This window comes from Oncorhynchus kisutch, linkage group LG16 (assembly GCF_002021735.2).
Source record: "Oncorhynchus kisutch isolate 150728-3 linkage group LG16, Okis_V2, whole genome shotgun sequence".
NCBI classification, from domain to species: Eukaryota; Metazoa; Chordata; class Actinopteri; order Salmoniformes; family Salmonidae; genus Oncorhynchus; species Oncorhynchus kisutch.
Window position 1 is genome coordinate 19,698,505 of NC_034189.2, and position 23,907 is coordinate 19,722,411.

The following is a 23,907-nucleotide window of genomic DNA, read 5'->3' on the forward strand; positions in this document are numbered from 1 at the left end:
ATCAGGTATGCAGTTTCCATGAGTTGGGTGGGCACAGGTCATTTTCAGGTACATGTAAGGAAGTAATAAGTACACTATGTAACAGGTGTCAATAGGCTGAAGAGACCAGTCCTACCTAAGATGCTGGGGTCAGAGTGGAGCACCACAGGCTGTTTCTTCTTCTTCATGGCCCCCTGGGTGTCGTACAGCCCTCCCTTCCCCATCTGGGCGGCCTGGAACATGGACTGCAGGGTGCTGGGGCTCACTCCCCTCATGGAGTCCTGGAGACAGATAGGAGGAGTTGAGGGATCCACTAAGGTGAGTGTCACGCATAGCAGGGAGATTTGTGAGAAACAAGTCTTACCGGCAGAGGGAAGTTGCTCATGGCCAGCCCTGCTACTTCCTTTGATAGCTGGGTGAAGAAGAGAGGACAGGGCGAACGGCAGATCATAATATGAACCAAGGCATCCTCAAAGCTATAAGTTCTCACACACACACACACACACCTGCTGCTGCTGCCGCTGCAGGTTCTGTTTCTGTTTGGCACGGCGCTCCAGGAAGTGCTTGGCGAACTCTTTGGCTTCCATGGTGTCTCCCAGGTAGGAGCGGATAAAGTCATGGACCTCGTAGGGAGACTCCACCTCCTTCAGGTACGCCACGATGGTGGACACTGGACACACATGGTGATAAGATAAGCATAGATCCCATGGGGACAAGACAGACAGAAGAGAGGGAATGGAAAGCCTCAAATCTGGAAAGATGGGAGGAAAAAAACTTAATGAGGCTATAGACAAGGGCCCGGTTTCCCAAAACATCTTAACCAATGTTCCCTCTAAGCTCTGTGCGGGTGCGCAGTAGCCCCCAGACTCCCGCGCAGCTCTCCCGGGACGAGAAACACAGTATCAACCCATGGAGAGAAGCACGAGATCGAACTTCAACTTTCTAGAGTCTTCCCTGTAAGTTAACACAATCAACGTTTCCCTTCACTGTGGCAATTGTGATCGAATCAAGGCAATATAAGCCACTTTCAATGCAACATAGCGAAACAAAAACTAACTACGCAAGAGATTCTGTTGTAGGCAGAACGCATCAAAGTAGGATTCTGTTGCACTGACACGCTCAACACAGACCAGTGCGGCATAACCAATCAGAGCTGTAGTAGGCCTATGAGCAGTCGTGAGTAGGTACGCTTGTTTTGAGATCAAAGCAAGAGGTGATTGTAGCCACGTGTGCACATTTAGTTCATATCCTTTGCTAGTTAGTGAGTTATTAGCCCAGTTATAGGTCATTTATAATCAGTAAAAGGGAGTGATTGCTTCCTACAAGAGCACAAAACGTGTACATTTCTAGACATCTTTGAAAAGAGTCAGGTAAAGAGATTTTTGTCTTAAACGGGCGGTGTTGTATTTTGACACAGGCTTGAATAAGCTCAGTAGCCAATAGGCAGCAGGTAGCATAATTTGTCTCACTATCTGTAATAACGGCATGGGAATAATAATGCATTTTATTTTGCAATGTGGTTTCTTGCATCAAACAACATTTTCAGTCACCTCTGAAAGGCAAGTGGATAAAAAATGAATGTCAAGCCCAGCATGTTTTTTTTCACAAGTCTCATGGAATGTAGGCCTACATTAAACACCACACATTGGCTGCTACTGTAGGCAGAATGAAAGAACAGCTATTTCTGTGTTAAGATGTTATGAGATGCATTTTCTCCATTGTTTTTGATGGTAGGCCACTCTGGTAGGCCTACATTATGATCAAATAGCCACGGTAGACTACTCGACCAGTGTTAAAACTACATTTAAAGCAGGTACAGCCTCAGTGTTCACAGTAAACGTGCGCTAGAAGTTGCACAGAATTTTCACAACATTCAAGTTTGTGCCCTGCAGACCTGAAATTTGCTGTGCCGAAACAAATTAAAGGATACATTGATCTTAAGGCTAAGTTCGTTGTTAGAACCGACGGAAGAGCATCTTTACATTTCCGAGCCGTTTCCCAAAAACAGTCTTTATTAATGTGACACTTGAAATCACTCGTAATCTAACGCCTGCCTCAGACCACTTATAGAACAGCTAAGTGTATCTTTAGATAACCGTTTGCCCTGCCGCGTCACTTTACATACAGAAAACATCTGCTAAACATAGAATGAAAATGTTTGTCTCTCTGTAACCGCTGAAAATGTAATATTTCTCAACATAAATAGCCTAAAAAGTTTGCAATTTTATAAACAAGCGAAGCAAGGAAACATTTTTAAAAAAAGTAAAAACCAATTCATATTATAGGAAGATACGGCTAAATATTGACATCACTTTCATGTACAGTACCAGTCAAAAGTTTGGATACCCCTACTCATTCAAGAGTTTCTTTATTTTTCAGGGGAAGAACGACAGATTTGTATCTTGTCAGCTCGGGAATTCGATCTTGCAACCTTTCGGTTACTAGTCCAACGCTCTAACCACTAGGCTACCACCATGCCTTGATGAAAGCTATGCATTCTCTCAACCAGCTTCACAAGGAATTAATTTCCAACAGTCTTGAAGGAGTTCCCACATATGCAGAGCACTTGTTGATGCTGTTCCTTCACTCTGTAGTCCAACTCATCCCAAACCATCTCAAATGGGTTGAGGTCAGGTGATTGTGGAGGCCAGGTCATCTGATGCAGCACTCCATCACGCTACTTATTGGTCAAATAGCCCTTATACAGCCTGGAGGTATGTTGGGTCATAGTCCCTCTATCATTTGTTTTTCAACAGGACAAAGTGCAAACCAGATGGGATGGCGTATTGCTGCAGAATGCTGTGGCAGCCATCCAGGTAAAGTGTGCCTTGAATTTTAAATAAAATCACAGACAGCGTCACCAGCAAAGCACCCCCACACCACCTCCTCCATGCGCCATGGTGGGAACCACACATGCGGAGAGCATCCGTTCACCTACTCTGCGTCTCACTAAGACACGGCAGTTAGAACCAAAAATATCACATTTGGACTCATCAGACCAAAGGACATATTTCCACCAGTCTAATGTCCATTGCTCATATTTCCTGGCAAAAGCAAGTCTCTTCATCTTATTGGTGTCCTTTAGTAGTGGTTTCTTTGCAGCAATTTGACCATGAATGCCTGATTCACGCAGTTCTCCTGATTCTCCTCTGAACAGTTGATGTTGAGATGTTTCTGTTACTTGGATTCCGTGAAACATTTATTTGGGCTGCAATCTGAGGCTGGTAATTCTAACAAAACCAACAACATCTCAGATTGAGTTCAGGGTGTTAAATTGGAGTGCCTATTGTCCGGATTTCTGGCAGTCTCCATGGGGGTACCACAGGGTTCAAATCTCGGGTCGACTCTCTTCTCTGTATATATCAACAATGTCACTAGCGCCGCACCTCGTCAACAGCCAGTGAAAGTGCAGAGCGCCAAATTCAAAACAACAGAAATCCCATAATAAAATTCCTCAAACATACAAGTATTTTACACCATTTTAAAGATACACTTGTTGTAAATCCAGCCAGAGTGTGGCTTTATGACGAAAAGGCTTAACGACGAAAGCACACCAAACGATTATGTTAGGTCAGAGCCAAGTCACAGAAAAACACAGCCATTTTCCCAGCCAACGAGAAGAGTCACAAAAAGCAGAAATAGAGATAAAATGAAACCTTTGATGATCTTCATCAGATGACACTCATAGGACTTCATGTTACACAATACATGCATGTTTTGTTCGGTGAAGTTCATATTTATATCCAAAAATCTGAGTTTACATTGGCGCGTTGTGTTTAGTAGATCCAAAACATCTGGTAATTTTGCAGAGAGCCACATCAATTTACAGAAAAACATTGCTAAGATACAACTGTTATGCATGGAATTTTAGATCCACTTCCCCTTAATGCAACCGCTGTGTCAGATTTCAAAAAACTTTATGGGAAAAGCAAACCATGCAATAATCTGAGTACAGTGCTCAGACAACAAATCAAGCCAAACAGATATCCGCCATGTTAGAGTCAACAGAAGTCAGAAAGAGCATTATAAATATTCACATACCTTTGATGATCTTCATCAGAATGCACTCCCAGGAATCCCAGTTCCACAATAAATGTTTGTTTTGTTCGATAATGTCCATAATTTATGTCCAAATACCTCCTTTTTGTTCGCGCGTTTATCCCAGTATTCCAAATTCATGACGATCACTAGGAGCAGACGAAAAGTCAAAAAGTTCCGCTACAGTCCGTAGAAACATGTCAAACGATTGATTGTATACATCTTTAGGATGTTTTTAACGTAAATCTTCAATAATGTTCCCAACCAGAGAATTCCTTTGTCTTCAGAATTGCAATGGAACGCAAGCTAACTCTCACGTGAACGAGCGTGGCCAGCTCGTGCCTCTCTGGCAGACTGACTCATTCCCCTCTCATTCGCCCCAACTTCACAGTAGAAGCATCAAACAAGGTTCCAAAGACCGTTGCCATCTAGTGGAAGCCGTAGGAAGTGCAATATGACCCCATACACACTGTTTATTCGATGGGCCAAGAGTTGAAAAACTACAAACCTCAGATTTCCCACTTCCTGGTTGGATTTTTTCTCAGGTTTTTACCTGCCATATGAGTTCTGTTATACTCACAGACATCATTCAAACAGTTTTAGAAATGTCCAAATGTGTCTATCCAAATCTAATTATATGCATATTCTAGCTTTTATGGCTGAGTAGCAGGCAGTTTAATTTGGGCACCCTTTTCAACCAAAATTCCCAATGCTGCCCCCTACCCTAGAGAAGTTAACAAACCTCCAAACGAGCTTCAATGCCATACAACATTCTTCTGTTTTCTCCAACTGCTCTTAAACACTAGTAAAACAAAATGCATTCTTTTCAACCAATCGCTGCCCGCACCCGCCCGCCCGACTAGCATCACTACTCTGGACGGTTCTGACCTAGAATATGTGGACAACTACAAATACCTAGGTGTCTGGCGACCTGTATGCTGCGACCTGTATGCTCTTGTCGGCTGGCCCTTGCTACATATTCGTCGCCAGACCCACTGGCTCCAGGTAATCTATAAGTCTTTGCTAGGTAAAGCTCCACCTTATCAGCTCACTGGTCACCATAACACCCAACCGTAGCACGCGCTCCAGCAGGTATCTCTCACTGGTCATCCACAAAGCCAGCACCTCCTTTGGCCGCCTTTCCTTCCAGTTCTCTGCTGCCACACACTATTTTTTTTAAATAGTTGAAGTTGGATACTTATATCTCCCTCACCAACTTTAAACATCAGCTATCTGAGCAGCTAACCAATCGCTGCAGTTGAACACAGCCAATCTGTAAATAGCCATCCAATCTACCTACCCCATATTGTTTTTATTTACTGTTTTTGCACACCAGTATTTCTACTTCCACATCATCATCTGCACATCTATCAGTCAAGTGTTTATTTGCTAAATTGTAATTACTTCGCTACAATGGCCTATTTATTGCCTTACCTTCATACGCCCTTTGCCCACACTGTATATAGACTTTTATTCTATTATGTTATTGATTGTACGTTTGTTTATTCCATGTGCAACTCTGTTGTTTGTGTCGCACTGCTTTGCTTTATCTTGGCCAGGTCGCATTTGTAAATGAGAACGTGTTCTCAACTGGCCTACCTGGTTAAATATATATATATTTTTTTTTAAATAGACTGTCGTTTCTCTTTGCTTATTTGAGCTGTTCTTGCCATAACATAGCCCTATTTGGTAAAAGACCAAGTCCATCTTCTGTATACCAACCCTACCTTGTCACAACTTCTGATTGGCTCAAACGGATTAAGAAGGAAAGAAATTCCACAAATAAACTTTTAAACAAGGCACACCTGTTAATTGAAATGCATTCCAGGTGACTAACTCATGAAGCTGGTTTAGAGAATGCCAAGGGTGCGCAAAGCTGTCATCAAGGCAAGGGGTGACTACTTTGAACAATCCCAAATATCAAATATATTTTTATTTGTTTAACACTTTTTAGGTTACCACATGTTATTTCATAGTTTTGTCTTTAACTATTATACCACAATGTAGAAAATAGTAAAAATAAATTAAAACCCTGGAATAAGTAGGTGTGTCCAAACTTTGACTGGTACGGATTGTGCAATCGATAGACCTACAGTTGAAGTCAGAAGTTTACATACACCTTAGCCAAATACATTTAAACTCCGTTTTCACAATTCCTGACATGTAATCCTTGTAAAAAATTCCCTGTTTTAGGTCAATTAGGATCACCACTTTATTTTAAGAACGTGAAATGTCAGAATAATAGTAGAGAAAGTTATTTATTTCAGCTTATAGTTTTTTCATCACATTCCCAGTGGGTCAGAAGTTTACATACATTAAATTAGTACTCGATAGCATTGCCTTTAAATCGTTTAACTTGGGTCAAACGTTTTGGGCAGGCAGGTTTGTAGGCCTCCTTGACCGCACACGCTTTTTCAGTTCTGCCCACAAATTTCTATAGGATTGAGGTCAGGGCTTTGTGATGGCCACTCCAATACCTTGACTTTGTTGTCCTTAAGCCATTTTGCCACAACTTTGGAAGTATGCTTGGGGTCATTGTCCATTTGGAAGACCCATTTGCATCCAAGCTTTAACTTCCTGACTGATATCTTGAGATGTTGCTTCAATATAGCCACATCATTTTATTTCCTCATGATAACATCTATTTTGTGATGTGCACCCATCCCTCCTGCAGCAAAGCACCCCCACAAACTTGATGCTGCCACCCCCATGCATCACGGTTAAGATGGTGTTCTTTGTCTTGCAATTCTCCCCATTTTCCCTCCAAACATAACGGTGGTCATTATGGCCAAACAGTTTTATTGTTGTTTCATCAGACCAGAGGACTTTTCTCCAAAAAGTACAATCTTTGTCCCCATGTGCAGTTGCAAACCGTCTGGCTTTTTTATGGCGGTTTAGGAGCAGTGGCTTCTTCCTTGCCTTTCAGGTTATGTCGATATAGGACTCGTTTTTACTGTGGATATAGATACTTCCTCCAGCATCTTCACAAGGTCATTTGCTGTTATTCTGGGATTGATTTGCACTTTTCGCACCAAAGTACGTTCATCTCAAGGAGACAGAACACATTACCTTCCTGAGATGTATGACGGCTGTGCGGTCCCATGGTGTTTATACTTGTGTACTATTGTTTAAACAGATGAAAGTGGTACCTTAAGGCATTTGGAAATTGCTCCCACGGAAGAACCAGACTTGTGGAGGTCTTGGCTGATTTCCCCATGATGTCAAGCAAAAAGGCACTGAGTTTGAAGGTAGGACTTGAAATACATCCACAGGTACACCTCCAATTGACTCAAATGGATGTCATTGGCCTATAAGAAGCTTCTAAAGCCATGACATAATTTTCTGTAATTTTCCAAGCTGTTTAAAAAGGCACAGTCAACTTAGTGTATGCAAACTTCTGACCCACTGGAATTGTGATACAGTGAATTACAGTGAATTATAATATAAATAAATCGGTAAACAATTGTTGGAAAAATGTATTTTGTCATGCAAAGTAAATGTTCTAACCGACTTGCCAAAACTATAGTTTGTTCACAAGAATTTTGTGGAGTGATTGTAAAATGAGTTTTAATGACTCCAACCTAAGTCTATGTAAACTTCCGACTTCAACTGTACCTAGTATTAAGCCATTAGGCTACATCTGAGCCACTTGAATATTTGTATCTTTTAGGACAAAATGATTATCATTTCACTGTAGCCTAACCAATAACCTGAAGGTCAACATATTAGGTCTATGGCAATGTCGCTTAACTTGCTTCTTCATGTTTATTTATTGCAATTATTTTAACTTCTCTAGGGTAGGGGGCAGCATTTGGAATTTTGGATGAAAAGTATGCCCAAATTAAACTGCCTTCTACTCAGGCCCAGAAGATAGGATATAATTAGTAGATTTGGATAGAAAACACTCTGAAGTTTCCAAAACTGTTAAAATAATGTCTGCGTATAACAGAACTGATTTGGCAGGCGAAAACCTAAGAAAAATCCATTCAGGAAGTAGGATTGTTTTTGTTTGTGTAGTTTTCTATTCAATGCGATTACAGTACCCATTGACTTAGGACTCAAATTGCAGATCCTATATGCCTTCCACTATAATGTCAACAGTCTTTAGAAATTGTTTTAGGCTTGTATTCTGAAAAATGAGGGAGTAAGAGCAGTCGGAATGAGTGGACCATGTCGTGTCACAGAGCTTTTTCATGTGCGCGACCGAGAGAGTGCCTTTCTTGTTTACCTTTTATATTGACGATGTTGTTGTCCGGTTGAAATATTAATCGATTATTTAGGCTAAAAACAACCTGAGGTTTGAATATAAACATCGTTTGACATGTTTCTATGAACTTTACGGATACAATTTGGATTATTGTCTGCCTGTTGTGTCTGCGTTTGAGCCTGTGGATTACTAAAGAAAACTCGAACAAAACTGAGGTTTTCAGATATAAAGAGAGACCTTATCGAACAAAAGGAACATTTATTGAATAAATTAATGTCTTATGAGTGCAAACATATGAAGATCATCAAAGGTAAGTGAATAATTTTATCTCAATTTCTGACTTGTGTAAGTAACTCTTCTACTTGGCTGGCTACTGTTTGTAATGATTTGTCTGCTGGGCTATGTTCTCAAATAATTGTAAGGTATGCTTTCGCCGTAAAGCATTTTTGAAATCTGACACAGTGGTTGGATTCACAAGAAGTTAATCTTTAAACCTATGTAGAATAGTTGTATCTTTTTAGTTGTATAATTACTATTTCTGTATTTGAATTTGGCGCTCTGCAATCTCACTGGATGTTGGCCAGGTGGGACGCTAGTGTGGCCAGGTGGGACGCTAGAGAGGTTAATTGGTTTAATAATTTAATTGTACTTGAAGCTCAATTCCTGCCTTCCATTAGGCTACAATGATTTGTTGAGCAATTACGAAAACCGTTGTCATCCAGTCCTAATTTTTAGGTCACGTTGATATTTTCTATAGTTTACACATACTGAGGAAATGCAGAACTTACATAAACATTGCATGCAAAATAGCACAAGACACTCTTACGATTGAATCATGGCAAACATTAAAAACACAACAGGCTACAGAACACTTCTTCTCTCGAAGGGAAAATGTACTGTGTAACAATTTTTTTCTTCTTTTCAAGATGACTTTGAGAAGCCATAAATCATTAAAGAGCTACAGTGAGCTCTTCAGCCTATATTCTGGAATCTTTTTCAGCACAGGACAGCTCCTGTAACAACACAGTTAACTTTCACTTTGTAACAAGTGCACTGTGTGGCTATTGGGGAAAACAGGCGCGATGTCGTCGACCGTTATTTACACGATGCATCGTTCAAAACTCTCGTAAGCCTACTTTCGATCGCTCATCGGGAAACCGGGCCCAGGGTGGGGGATTGAGTGATATAGGAGGAGCGCTGAACTATTGATTGTTCTATAGGGACAGCGGGAGTGGAGAAGGAAGCAAGTTAACTCTGACAAACAGCATAGACTACCGTCCAGTGGAGAGGAGGTGTTGTTGGCTTGGGTGTTCAGGGCGTGCAGCATCTGTTCACACCAGGTGGTGAACCCGTCCTGAGGCGTCTTGATGCCCTGCAGCAGCTTCAGCAGCTTGTCCTCCTCATCCGTACGCTGCTTCCTACAGCTCAGCATATACTGCTCACTACAGGGAGGGAAGAGAGGGACACAAGACACAGAAAAGGGAGAGGTTTAGCATTTAAATATACAGACACATATACAAACACCTGGACACACACTCAACATGTACTGCTCACTGCAGTGAGAGGGGAAGAGGTACAGGTTAAATTAACACTTTACACCTTGGACTAAAAAGCATTTTCAATAGAGAATCTCCACTGAGCAACCCTTTATGAAAACACACCAATACCATTTACTGTTCATAGGGACAGGTGAGTGAAAGTTTTACACTAAAAACCCACACCTAATATGAAGCTAGTATACAGACAGAACACCAAACATTAGGAAAACCTCGAGTTGCACCCCCTTTTGCCCTCAGAACAGCCTCCATTTGTCAGGGCATGGACTCTACAGGGTGTCAAAAGTGTTCCTCAGGGATGCTGGCCCATGTTGTCTCCAATGCTTCCCACAGTTGTGTCAAGTTGGCTCGATGTCCTTTGGGTGGTGGACCATTCTTGACACAAACAGGAAACTGGTGAGTGTGGGAAAACCCAGCAGTATTGCATTTCTTGACACACCCAAACTGGTGCGCCATACCCCGTTCAAAGGCACTTAAAGAAGTATTTTCACCCTCTGAATGGCACACATACACAATCCATGTCTCAAACCTTAAAAGTCCTTCTTTAACCTGTCTCCTCCCCTTCATCTACACTGATTAAAGTGGATTTAACAAGTGACATGAATAAGGGATCATAGCATTCACCTGGATTCCCATGGTCAGTCTGTCATGGAAAGAGCAGGTGTTCTTAATATTTCGTACAGTCTGTGTCTGTTGTCAGTACCTGAGTGAGGGGCTGCTGCGGCTGTTCTTCAGTCCCTGCATGCTGCTACTTCTGGTCTGGTTCTTCACTGCCTCGTCCCACAGACCCATGCCGCCCCCAGCCTTACCCTCCATCCCCCCTCCGCCTCCCCACAGGCTGCCCGTGACAGCACCTCCGTCCCCCCACTGACCCATGGAGGAACCCCCCATTGACAGGCCTTGGTGCTGAGGAGAGAAAGGAGACGGAACATCAATATTAGAACAGAGTGGATAGGAAACCAACAGAAAAGCATCAAATGTAATACACTAATGCTTTGTATCGTGTCTACAATAATTTTCACTGCCACTCACTGTGAGTGCTATGTGGGAGTGTCAGCACTCGGTCTCACTTTCCCTCATTTGTGGATGACGTGTCTGTGCTCACACAATCCCGCTCTTGCTATTTGAGTAGGCTTTCTTAGGCAGAGTGAACATGGGTAATCCCATAAATTCTGAACACGTACCTGTGTGTATGCTATTACATATGCTATTTTGCCATCTGTGTGTGTGTGTCTTTTAGTAACTACTTACACGTTCTCTCTGCTGCTGCTGCTGGGCTCTCTGCTGCTGTTTAAGAAGCCTCTCTGCCTCCTGCATGTCAAGCAGACTGAGGCCCTTGGCCCCTGACTTGTTGAGACCCCCAGTGCCCCAGCCAGACCCCACCCCAGAGCCTGAGCCCTGCTGGGGGGCCTGCTGGAGCAGCTTCATGATCAGCTCCTGCTGCTGGCGACACTGGAGGAAGACACACACAGTATGACGGTATGGTACAACATAAGATGGAAACACACACACACACACACACACACGTCAGATACACACAGCCAATAATCGCCGAGACAACAATCAAACTACCGCCCCATTACAATTGCCCTTTGTGAGATAAATAAAGCTAGATAAAGTAATTCTCCTCCTCTGTCTCGCTCACCTGTTTGCGTCTGAAGATCTCCTCCTCCTCCCTCCTCTTCTGCTCCTCCTGCTGCCTCCTCTTCTCTTCCCTCCTCTTGCGCTGTTCCTCCTCCTCGCGCTTTGCCCTGAGTTCAGCTTCTCTCCTCTCCTGCTGGAGCTGCCCAGGGGTCAGGGGGCAAAGGTCATGGGGGTCAGGGTGGAACACAGATTGTTTTGTTTTCAAAGAACAAGCTCAAAATGAAAAAGGGGCAAAAGGGATGTTTTGGACTGTACTGTCCTTATGGGTTCTACTCTACTAGACAGTGTTTCCATTTTGACAAGCGCTACTAGATTCCCACAGCCAGAGGGTGCCAGCACTCACCTTCTGAAGCTGTTCGAGAGTTGGACCCTGAGTTGAAGAATTCATTGTTAAGTCCCATAAACTGGCTTCACCGCCTGATTGGACAGAAGAGAGTGTTGCAGTCATTCCACACTATAGTGTAGGATATATACTAGAGGTCGATCGATTATGATTTTTCAACACCGAAACCGATTATTGAAGGACCAAAAAAAGCCGATACCGATTAATCGGCCAAGAGATATATATATATATTTATATGACAATAACAACAATACTGAATGAACAATATTTTAACTTCATATAATATATTTAAAAAATCTATTTAGTCTCAAATAAATAATGAAACATGTTAAATTTGGTTAAAATAATACAAAAACAGTGTTGGAGAAGAAAGTAAAAGTGCAATATGTGCCATGTAAAAAAACGTTAAAGTTCCTTGCTCAGAACATATGAAAGCTGGTGGTTCAATATTCCTAGTTAAGAAGTTTTAGGTTTTAGTTAATTATAGGAATTATGATGCGTCGACTATTTCTCTCTATACCATTTGTATTTCATATACATTGACTATTGGATGTTCTTATAGGCCCTTTAGTATTGCCAGGCTAATCTCAGGAGTTGATGGGCTTGAAGACATAAACAGCGCTGTGCTACAAGCATTGCTAAGACCTCTGGCAAATGCAGTAGTGCAGTTTGAATGAATGCTTACGAGCCTGCTGCTGCCTACCACCGCTCAGACTGCTCTATCAAATATCAAATCATAGACTTAATTATAATAAACACACAGAAATACGGGCCTTTAGTCATTAATATGGTCAAAACCGGAAACTATCATTTCAAAAACAAAAATGTTTATTCGGTCAGTGAAATACGGAACCGTTCCGTATTTTGTCAAACGAGTGGCATCCCTAAGTCTAAATATTGCTGTTACATTGCACAACTTTCAATGTTATGTCATAATTATGTACAATTCTGGCAAATTAATTAGTCTTTGTTAGGAAGAAACAGTTTGCAACGAGCCAGCTGGCCCAAACTGCTGCATATACTCTGACTCTACCTGCACTGAACGCAAGTGAAGTGACACAATTCCCCTAGTTAATATTGCCTGCTAACATGAATTTATGTTACCTAAATATGCAGGTTGAAAAATATATACATCTGTGTATTGATCTTAAGAAAGGCATTGATGTTTATGGTTAGGTACATTTGTGAAACGATTGTGCTTTTTTCACGAATGCGCTTTTGTTAAATCCACACCCGTTTGACAAAGTTGAAGTAGGCTGTTATTCAATGATAAATTAACAGGCGCCACATTGATTATATGCAACGCAGGACAAGCAAGTTAAACTAGTAATATCATCAACCATGTGTAGTTAACTAGTGATTATGTGAAGATTGATTGTTTTTTTATAAGATAAGTTTAATGCTAGCTAGCAACTTAGCTTGGCTCATTGCAGCCACAAGGTCCTTTTGACGCTGCACTCATGTAACAGGTGATCAGCCTGCCACGCAGTTTCCTCGTGGATTGCAATGTAATCGTCCATAATCGGCATCCAAAAAGGTTGATTGTTATGAAAAGTTGAAATTGCCCTAATTAAAATCGGCCATGCTGATTTAAAAATCGGTCGACCTCTAATATATACGTGTGTGTGTGTGTGTGTGTGTGTACCTGATTGCTGTGAAGCTGAGGTATGCATGTCCCACATGGACCCTGTATCTGGCACTGACATCGACCTGTTCACCGAAGGCAAAATACCCTGCTCTCCGCACCTAGGACAGAAAAGCAAGAGACTTATAAGACATGGAAACTAGAAAAATAAAGAGAAAAGATGGGGGAGACATTCCTGTGCGCATAGGTCAACACAGCTCTCGCTCAATCATTTTCACTTTTGTTGTTGTTTCTTAGTTTCAAATTCCATCTTCCACACAAATTCATGTGTAATTCACACCTGCTGATGAGCTGGAATAGCTGCTGCTGCTGCTGGAGCTGTTGATAGAGAACTGCTGCTGCCTGCTCCTGCTGCTTCTTCAGACGGTCCTGATCCATGCTACCCTGAGAGGAGAAGGTAAGGAGCACACAGGATAAACACAGGGGCAATCACACACGTAGGCGCTGCATACACAGATCGGAGTTAAAAAACACCCCAGCATACGCAACAGTAAATCTCATACAACAACATAACTAGAGCAAACCCTACAATTCTACACACACATGCACTAGAACTGGCTTCCAGGTTCCAAAGTTGAGTTTGAGGGCACTAGAGCATTGAGAACTCATGACTAAGTCACTTTGGAGAAAAGCGTCTGCTGAAGGGCTTAGATTATTACTATAACAGCACTGCTCTAAAAATAAACAAGCAACTCATTCAAGGCAATAAACCTTCACTACACTACAATCCACACTCCATAAAACACAACAACATTGTGTTTCCCATCCAGCAAACTCCACATACACACCTCCCCCCACACACACCCCTATCCACAGCTCTTTCACTCACAGCAGACCCCCGGGGCGGTAGAGGCTGAGGGCGTGGCGGTGGAGGTCTCACCAGCAGGGGCGGCGGGGAGGGCCCGGGGGCGAAAGGCACGCGTCCCCACATCTTGATGACGTCACCCAGCGGCTGGAAGCCCTCGTCACAGCCCCTCTTCACCAGCAGAGACATGGAGAAGTAGCCCGCCTGGAACCACTCGCACATCTCCAGAGTGGTGAATGGACCTGGGGGGAGAGTGGAGGGAGGGGGGGAGACGTAACAAAAAAAGAAAGTGAACGAAAGATAAAGGAGGGGAAAAAAAGAGGGCGAGACAGAGGATGATGTGAGAAGAAATAGGCTGAGAAGAGGTAGCAGAGTTGAGAGGTGCAACTTGTTGCCTAGGTATGTGCCATTTCCTGTGTGTCCATGCGATTGTGTGTCTGCCTTCATGTAGACCTATGCATCTCAGTGTGTGTGTACCCTGGATCTCTGCCTGGGGGTCCTTATAAAACCACTTCATGGCAGCGTCGTGGGAGAGGGGCAGGGCGGAGGCTGTGTTTCTGCTCTCCTGCAGTGTCTGAGTGAAACTCTCCTCCTCCAGAGACGTGTCCTGCAAGGACGCCACCATCTTCTCTGCCTCCTGCACAGAAGACGACACACAGGATGGTTCATTAAACATCGACAATACTTATCTGGGCTGTGCTCTTACCAAAGGTTCTTCCAAAACGACTAGCACCTTAACCAGAAATATTACTATGTACTGAGAATAGAGTGTTTCAGGCCAATTGTCTTACACCAAACCAAGAGGAGATTCTCAATTAGCATTTTAGTCCAGAGCTATGCTTAAAATGTGTCCAGGAAACCAGCCCCAATATTGTTCTTACCTGTTGCAGGTGCTTCATGCCCTCGTCGTCCTCGGTGTCGCCCCCCGGTGGCAGGGAGAGATGGTTAGCAGCAGAGGAGGAGGGAGGGGGTGAAGGCAGACTGGAGGTGGTGCTGGGGCTCTGTTGGGTGGTGGAGGACCCTGCTGGAGAGCCCTCGAGAACTGCAACAAAATCAGAGCATGTCGGTGAAGAGCACTTGATGTGCTCACGGTTTATATATGCATCTGTATGGTTTTGGTTTTTTCATGTACTGCTATAATATATGTACATGTTACTTCATTTACATTTCATTAGAGATAGTCTTATGACTGTCTCTATCACAGTGTGTATGTAGTACCTTCACTTGGCATCTTGCTGGCCTTGACAAGGACAGGGACAGGGTGGCTGTTGGCCATCTGAGAGGCCTCCAGCTCAGCCACGGTGAGGGACAGCTGGGGCATGGGGGGGTTGAGAGCCAGAGCTGGAGGGGCAGAGAGGGGGCCAGGGGGAGAGGAGGAAGAGGGACTGGTACCAGCGGAATCCTTTACATCGACTGGAGAGAGAGAAAAAGTACAGTAAATATAATGTTGTTTTTAAAAATATATATTTTCAGAAAGAATAGACATTAATATGTAAAAACAATCGTAAACCTTGATACCATGAGGCAATTGAGGTAAAGATATCAATTAAAAAGTCAATTAAGGTAAGAAAAAGCGCAGTTCCCCTCACCTCTCTGTCCTCCATTCATGATCCTCTTCATGTCAGAAAGACTCTCCTCCCCTTCTTCCTCCTCTTCTATTCCCTGGAAGTCCAATTCATCCTCCTTTCCTCCCTTCCGACGGGGAGAAAGAGAGAGAAGACACGGAGAGAGTTACAATTTTCTAAACAATCATTCGGTGTCAATGACCAACTGAATTCAGAGAATAACTAGATGACTGAGAGACAGAAAGAAGGGCATATTTGTAGACAACAACCTAGCACGCACGCACTTAACACACACTACCTTGGATATGGGTAGGAAGGCTCCGGAAGCGTCGAAGGTGCCCATCTCTCCCTCTTCATCAGTGCACCACTCAGGCAGTCCGTCTCTGTCGTCCTCTAACCCCTCGCTGCCGGCCCGCCTGCGACCCCCGCCGAAGTCAAACTCAAACTTCCTGCGACGCCCCTCAACCTGACCGTCGTGCTCCCGCCAGCCTGCTGACTTTGGACCGCCATCTGGGAGAAAGAGGAGGGAGATAAATAGACAGAGAGAGAGGGGGGAGGGGGGGGGGGAATCCATGAGCGATACAATCAGCAACATCAACATTTTTCTCTTACAGCTAAACTGACATGAAAAATAATGTGTTTGCATAGAACTTCCTACCATCTAATCTCCGTGCTCCGGCCAGTCTCCAGCTGCCCCCGGGGTCGCCCCCCTCCTCCTCGTCCTCCTCCTGCTCCTCTCGGAGGCTACGCCAGTTCTCACTGTCCGACCGCGTGTAGTCCTTCCTTGGTACCCCAGGCACAGGGACACCAGTCGCCTCCTCGAAGCCAACACGTACCCCCTCCCTGGCACGCACAGGCTTCTCAAAACGCCTCTCGCCCCTGGGGAATGAGGGAGGGAGACAAGGGGGGAAAGAGAGGTCAGGAAGTCGTTCCTTTTCCATTCCGGGGACCACCAAATCACCATCAAAAGCTCGATGACCACCATTGGCCAAGTTCTGTATATTTTTTATTTATTATTAAATATCTTGAGGGTCAAATTGAGTCCATTTTAGCAGTGAATGTAATACATTAAAGGCCTATTATTATTAAATAATTTGCATTGTGAAAAGTAAAATTCCTTATAATACCATTAATACTCCCAACTGTTATTACATTGTTTAAAACATTTTCTTTTTTTGGACCACCCGAGGTACCCTAGCAGATGGTTCACAGGTTGGAAACTACTAGTCTTCGGTGTTTAATTACAAATATATTTTGTTCACATCCTCAAGCCTAACTAATTCAGACTTAAAAGCAATAATATGTGTTTTTTACCTGTCGTCCCAGCTCTGGCTGCGGTGGATCTCTCTGGCTCCACGGCCGAAGCCTACCTCTCCCTCCTCAATACTTCTTTGGTAGAATCCTCCACTCTCGCCTCGACCTCGCCCTGGAAAAAGAACACACACAATGGAAATCACACAAACATTCCAAATGTAACTTCCTCCACTGCACCAGACACACAAGATTCGTAAGCAAACAATGCTGTGTAAGTACATAAGTACGAGTGCATTCAGAAAGTATTCAGATCCCTTGACTTTTTCAACATTGTTACGTTACAGCTTTATTTTAAAACGGATTCAATCGTTTTTTTTTGCTTCAACAATCTACACACAATACCCCATAATAACAAAGCAAAGACAGGCTTATAGAAACGTTTGCAAATGTATTTAAAAAAAGACCCTTTCCTCAGTACTTTGTTGAAGCACCTTTGGCAGCGATTACAGCCTCGAGTCTTCTTGGGTATGACGCAACAAGCTTGGCACACCAGTATTTGGGGAGTTTCTCCCATTCTTCTCTGCAAATCCTCTCAAGCTCTGTCAGGTTAGATGGGTGCACAGCTATTTCCAGGTCTCTCCAGAGATGTTTGATTGGGTTAAAGACTAGGCTCTGGCTGCCCCACAAAAATATTCAGAGCTTTGTTCCGAAGCCACTCCGGCTTTGTCTTGGCTGTGTGCTTAGGGTCATTGTCCTGTTGGAAGGTGAACCTTCGCACCAGTCTAAGGTCCTGAGGAGGTTTTCATCAAGGATCTCTGTACTTTGCTACATTCATCTTTCCCTCAGTCCTGATTAGTCTCCCACTCCCTGTTGCTGAAAAATATCCCCACAGCATGATGCTGCCACCACCATGCTTCACCGTAGGGATGGTGCCAGGTTTCCTCCAGACGTGACGCATGGCATTCAGGCCAAAGAGTTCAATCTTGATTTCATCAGACCAGAGAATCTCGTTTCTCATGGTCTGAGTCCTTTAGGTGCCTTTCGGCAAACTCAGGCTGTCATGTGCCTTTTAACTGAGGCATGGCTTCCGTCTTGCCACTCTACCATAAAGGCCTGATTGGTGGCGTGCTGCAGAGATGTTTGTCCTTCTGGAAGGTTCTCTCGTCTCCACAGAGGACCTCTAGAGCTCTGTCAGAGTGACCATCGGGTTCTTGGACCAAGGTCTTTCTCCCCAGATTGCTCAGGTTGGCCGGGCGACCAGCTTTAGGAAGAGTCTTGGTGGTTCCAAACTTCTTTCATTTAAGAACGATGGAGGCCACTGTGTTCTTGGGGACCTTCAATTCTGCAGACATTTTTGGTAACTCTACCGACACAATCCTGTCTCGGAGCTCTACGGACAATTCCTTTGACGTCATGGCTTGGTTTTTGCTCTGACATGCACGGTCAACTGTGGGACCTTACATAGACAGGTTTGTGCCTTTCCAAGTCATGTCCTATCAAGGATCTCAAGGATGATCAATGGAAACAGGATCCACTTGTGTTAAAGGGTCTGAATACTTGTATATGTTGTTAATTTTTAATACATTTTTCAGAAATTCTAAAAACCTGTTTTCAGTTTGCCATTATGAGGTATTGTGTGTAGATTGATGAGGATTTTTATTTAATCCATTTTAGAATAAGGCTGTAAAAGTCAACGGCTCTGAACACTTTCTGAATAAACTGGAAGTACTGTGCATTTAACAAGGTTACATAAGCAAGGCAGTCTAAGACAGGTGTGTCCTGACAAATGGACTATCTGGACAGGGCCAAGAGGAATCACAGATATCAGATGAGGTCACACAAGCAAAAGTCTGGCTTTTCCGTTCCTGAAATTGTTATGGCTTGAGCTCATTGCTCCTGTGATCATGTGTTCTGGGTAAAAGTTGCCCTTAGGCACAGATCTAGGATTAGCTTACCCTCCTGTGCTTCTACATCAGCATTGCTTGCTGTTTGGGGTTTTAGGCTGAGTTTCTGTTTAAGCACATTGTGACATCTGCTGATGTAAAAAGGGCTTTATAAATACATTTGATTGATAAATCCTAACCTTAATCATTAGTGGCAAAACGCAGAACTGCTCTTCGATCAGTGTCTAGGGGGCAATTATTGATATTGTGTCTCACCTCTGCCTCCTCCTCGCGTGGTGCCTCTGCCTCGGGCCACGCCCGCTGGGGCAACTCCCCCTCCTTTACCCATGAGCCTCAGCACAGCCACACTGTTCACAGACATTGAGAAGTTCCTCTGGTTGGAAAGAATGAAAGAATGTCAGCAGAATGTCAGTTGGGTGTGATCAAGTTGTCTCTCAGACAGAGATAAAATAGATGTGTGTTTAGCGCTTGTGTGGCCAGCAGTTTGAGACAGGTGTGTCCGTGTCCAACCTGCTCCTCCTCAGTGAGAGGCTCCAGTGCCAGCGGCTGCATGGGCTCATCTTGCAGAATAGACACAAACTCCTTATCCTGCATGTCCTCCGGGGCCTGGACACAACAAGAGAACACAAAAGCAACACAATGTAAACAAACTACTTAATATGGGGACGTCTACAACACAAAACACTTTAGAAGTAGAGGTAGTAGCAGCAGTAGATGTAGTAGCAGCAGTAGAGGTAGTAGCAGCAGAGGTAGTAGCAGCAGCAGAGGTAGTAGCAGCAGCAGAGGTAGTAGCAGCAGCAGAGGTAGTAGCAGCAGCAGAGGTAGTAGCAGCAGCAGAGGTAGTAGCAGCAGCAGAGGTAGTAGCAGCAGCAGAGGTAGTAGCAGCAGCAGAGGTAGTAGCAGCAGCAGAGGTAGTAGCAGCAGCAGAGGTAGTAGCAGCAGAGGTAGAAGTAGTAGCAGAAGTAGTAGCAGCAGTAGAGGTAGTAGCAGTAGAGGTAGTAGCAGTAGAGGTAGTAGCAGTAGAGGTAGTAGCAGTAGTCGCAGCAGCAGTAGGGGTAGTAGCAGTAGTCGCAGCAGTAGAAGTAGTAGCAGTAGCCGAGGTAGTAGCAGCAGTAGAGGTAGTAGAGGTAGTAGCAGAAGTAGTGGTAGTAGCAGCAGTAGTGGTAGTAGCAGCAGTAGTGGTAGTAGCAGCAGTAGAGGTAGTAGCAGAAGTAGTAGCAGCAGTAGAGGTAGTAGCAGCAGTAGAGGTAGTAGCAGAAGTAGTAGCAGCAGTAGAGATAGTAGCAGAAGTAGTAGCAGCAGTAGAGGTAGTAGCAGTAGTCGCAGCAGCAGTAGAGGTAGTAGCAGTAGTCGCAGCAGCAGTAGTCGCAGCAGCAGTAGTCGCAGCAGCAGTAGAGGTAGTAGCAGTAGTCGCAGCAGCAGTAGAGGTAGTAGCAGCAGTAGAGGTAGTAGCAGCAGTAGAGGTAGTAGCAGCAGAGGTAGTAGCAGCAGCAGAGGTAGTAGCAGCAGCAGAGGTAGTAGCAGCAGCAGAGGTAGTAGCAGCAGCAGAGGTAGTAGCAGCAGCAGAGGTAGTAGCAGCAGCAGAGGTAGTAGCAGCAGCAGAGGTAGTAGCAGCAGAGGTAGTAGCAGCAGAGGTAGTAGCAGCAGAGGTAGTAGCAGCAGAGGTAGAAGTAGTAGCAGAAGTAGTAGCAGCAGTAGAGGTAGTAGCAGTAGAGGTAGTAGCAGTAGAGGTAGTAGCAGTAGTCGCAGCAGCAGTAGAGGTAGTAGCAGTAGTCGCAGCAGTAGAAGTAGTAGCAGTAGCCGAGGTAGTAGCAGCAGTAGAGGTAGTAGAGGTAGTAGCAGAAGTAGTGGTAGTAGCAGCAGTAGTGGTAGTAGCAGCAGTAGTGGTAGTAGCAGCAGTAGAGGTAGTAGCAGAAGTAGTAGCAGCAGTAGAGGTAGTAGCAGCAGTAGAGGTAGTAGCAGAAGTAGTAGCAGCAGTAGAGATAGTAGCAGAAGTAGTAGCAGCAGTAGAGGTAGTAGCAGTAGTCGCAGCAGCAGTAGAGGTAGTAGCAGTAGTCGCAGCAGCAGTAGTCGCAGCAGCAGTAGTCGCAGCAGCAGTAGAGGTAGTAGCAGTAGTCGCAGCAGCAGTAGAGGTAGTAGCAGCAGTAGAGGTAGTAGCAGTAGTCACAGCAGTAGAAGTAGTAGCAGTAGTCGCAGCAGTAGAAGTAGTAGCAGCAGTAGTGGTAGTAGCAGCAGTAGAGGTAGTAGCAGCAGTAGAGGTAGTAGCAGCAGTAGAGGTAGTAGCAGCAGTAGAGGTAGTAGCAGAAGTAGCAGCAGCAGTAGAGGTAGTAGCAGAAGTAGTAGCAGCAGTAGAGGTAGTAGCAGAAGTAGTAGCAGCAGTAGAGGTAGTAGCAGAAGTAGAAGCAGCAGTAGAGGTAGTAGCAGCAGTAGAGGTAGTAGCAGTAGTAGTAGCAGCAGCAGAGGTAGTAGCAGTAGTAGTAGCAGCAGCAGAGGTAGTAGCAGTAGTCGCAGCAGAGGTAGTAGCAGTAGTCGCAGTAGAGGTAGTAGCAGTAGTCGCAGCAGAAGTAGTCACAGCAGTAGAAGTAGTAGCAGTAGTCACAGCAGTAGACGTAGTAGCAGTAGTCGTAGAAGTAGTAGCAGTAGTCGCAGCAGTAGAAGTAGTAGAAGTAGAGGTAGTACCTGTAGTAGAGGTAGTAGCAGAAGTAGAGGTAGTAGCAGAAGTAGTAGCCGCAATAGAAGTAGTAGCAGTAGTAGTAGCAGCAGCAGCAGTAGTAGTAGTAGCAGCAGCAGAAGTAGTAGCAGCAGTAGAGGTAGTAGCAGAAGTAGCAGCAGCAGTAGAGGTAGTAGCAGCAGCAGTAGAGGTAGCAGCAGTAGAGGTAGTAGTCGCAGCAGTAGAGGTAGTAGCAGTAGTCGCAGCAGTAGTAGTAGCAGCAGTCGAGGTAGTAGCAGTAGTAGCAGCAGTAGAGGTAGTAGCAGTAGTAGCAGCAGTAGAGGTAGTAGCAGTAGTAGCAGCAGTAGAGGTAGTAGCAGTAGTAGTAGCAGCAGTAGTAGAGGTAGTAGCAGTAGTAGAGGTAGTAGCAGAAGTAGTAGCAGCAGTAGAGGTAGTAGCAGAAGTAGTAGCACCAGTAGAGGTAGTAGCAGAAGTAGTAGCAGCAGTAGAGGTAGTAGCAGAAGTAGTAGCAGCAGTAGAGGTAGTAGCAGAAGTAGTAGCAGCAGAAGTAGTAGCAGCAGTAGAGGTAGCAGCAGAAGTAGTAGCAGCAGTAGAAGTAGTAGCAGCAGAAGTAGTAGCAGCAGTAGAGGTAGTAGCAGAAGTAGTAGCAGCAGTAGAGGTAGTAGCAGAAGTAGTAGCAGCAGTAGAGGTAGTAGCAGGAGTCGCAGCAGCAGTAGAGGTAGTAGCAGTAGTCACAGCAGTAGAAGTAGTAGCAGTAGTAGAGGTAGTAGCAGTATTAGAGGTAGTAGCAGTATTAGAGGTAGTAGCAGTATTAGAGGTAGTAGCAGTATTAGAGGTAGTAGCAGTATTAGAGGTAGTAGCAGAAGTAGTAGCAGCAGAAGAAGTAGTAGTAGCAGTAGTAGAGGTAGTAGCAGTAGTAGAGGTAGTAGCAGAAGTAGTAGCCGCAGTAGCAGAGGTAGTAGCAGAAGTAGAGGTAGTAGCAGAAGTACTAGCCGCAATAGAAGTAGTAGTCACATTCCTCGGCCATTCCGATTAATCGGTCGACCTCTAGTAGTAATAGTAGAAAAGTAGTAGGAGCAGCAGCAGCAGTAGTAATAGTAGAAAAGTTGTAGCAGCAGCAGTAGTAATAGTAGGAAAGTAGTAGCTGCAATAGTAGCAGCAATAGAAGCAACAGCTGCAGCAGCAACAAGAGTAGTAGTAGCAACAGTAATAGTAGCAACAGTAATAGTAGCAAAAGCAGCAACAGTACTAGTAATAGTAGCAACAGTACTAGTAGTAGCAACAGTAGTGGTAGCAACAGTAGTAGTAGTAGTAGCAACAGTAATAGTAGCAAAAGCAGCAACAGTACTAGTAGTAGTAGCAACAGTAGTGGTAGCAACAGTAGTAGTAGTAGTAGTAGCAACAGTAATAGTAGCAAAAGCAGCAACAGTACAAGTAGTAGTAGCAACAGTAGTAGTAGTAGTAGTAGTAGCAACAGTACTAGTAGTAGCAACAGCAGCAAGAGTAGTAGTAGTAGCAGCATTAACAACAAGAGTAGTATTAGTAGCAACAATACTAGTAGTAGTAGCAACAGTAGCAGTAGCAACAGTAGTATTAGTAGTAGCAACAGTAGTAGCAACAGTAGTAGTAGTAGTAGCAACAGCAGCAAGAGTAGTAGTAGCAGCAACAGCAGCAAGAGTAGTAGTAGCAGCAACAACAACAAGAGTAGTAGTAGCAGCAACAACAACAAGAGTAGTAGTAGTTGCAACAATACTAGTAGTATTAGCAACAATACTAGTAGTAGTGGCAACAGTAGTAGTAGTAGTAGCAACAGCAGCAAGAGTAGTAGCAGCATTAACAACAAGAGTAGTATTAGTAGCAACAATACTAGTAGTAGTAGCAACAGTAGCAGTAGCAACAGTAGTATTAGTAGTAGCAACAGTAGTAGCAACAGTAGTAGTAGTAGTAGCAACAGCAGCAAGAGTAGTAGTAGCAGCAACAGCAGCAAGAGTAGTAGTAGCAGCAACAACAACAAGAGTAGTAGTAGCAGCAACAACAACAAGAGTAGTAGTAGTAGCAACAATACTAGTAGTATTAGCAACAATACTAGTAGTAGTGGCAACAGTAGTAGTAGTAGTAGCAACAGCAGCAAGAGTAGTAGCAGCAGCAACAATAGTAGTAGTAGCAACAGTAGTAGTAGCAACAACAAGAGTAGTAGTAGTAGCAACAGTAGTAGCACTAGCAGCAACAAGAGTAGTAGCAGCAACAAGAGTAGTAGCAGTAGCAACAGTAGTAGTAGCAACAGTAGTAGTAGCAA

At 44.1% G+C, this 23,907-nt stretch overlaps 1 protein-coding gene across 4 annotated transcripts in view; it reads right to left on the minus strand.

The window, feature by feature from the left end:
• The window catches only part of LOC109882139 (GRB10-interacting GYF protein 1), a 37,654-nt gene that overhangs the window by 6,858 nt on the left and 6,889 nt on the right, over positions 1-23,907 (minus strand). For 3 of the 4 annotated variants that reach the window (XM_031791951.1, XM_020474232.2, XM_031791952.1), the window contains exons 5-24: positions 19,451-19,546; positions 19,196-19,313; positions 17,097-17,208; positions 16,441-16,661; positions 16,081-16,292; positions 15,807-15,909; positions 15,436-15,630; positions 15,099-15,259; positions 14,695-14,854; positions 14,242-14,459; positions 13,693-13,796; positions 13,413-13,513; positions 11,768-11,841; positions 11,426-11,563; positions 11,032-11,232; positions 10,484-10,686; positions 9,500-9,666; positions 486-649; positions 344-391; positions 116-260 (exon numbers count right to left, since the gene is read on the minus strand). In XM_031791951.1, the coding sequence (XP_031647811.1) occupies positions 116-260; positions 344-391; positions 486-649; positions 9,500-9,666; positions 10,484-10,686; positions 11,032-11,232; positions 11,426-11,563; positions 11,768-11,841; positions 13,413-13,513; positions 13,693-13,796; positions 14,242-14,459; positions 14,695-14,854; positions 15,099-15,259; positions 15,436-15,630; positions 15,807-15,909; positions 16,081-16,292; positions 16,441-16,661; positions 17,097-17,208; positions 19,196-19,313; positions 19,451-19,546 (2,941 nt within the window). The remainder of the gene's footprint in view (positions 1-115; positions 261-343; positions 392-485; positions 650-9,499; positions 9,667-10,483; positions 10,687-11,031; positions 11,233-11,425; positions 11,564-11,767; positions 11,842-13,412; positions 13,514-13,692; positions 13,797-14,241; positions 14,460-14,694; positions 14,855-15,098; positions 15,260-15,435; positions 15,631-15,806; positions 15,910-16,080; positions 16,293-16,440; positions 16,662-17,096; positions 17,209-19,195; positions 19,314-19,450; positions 19,547-23,907) is intronic. The other variant, XM_031791954.1, reaches the window with a different exon arrangement.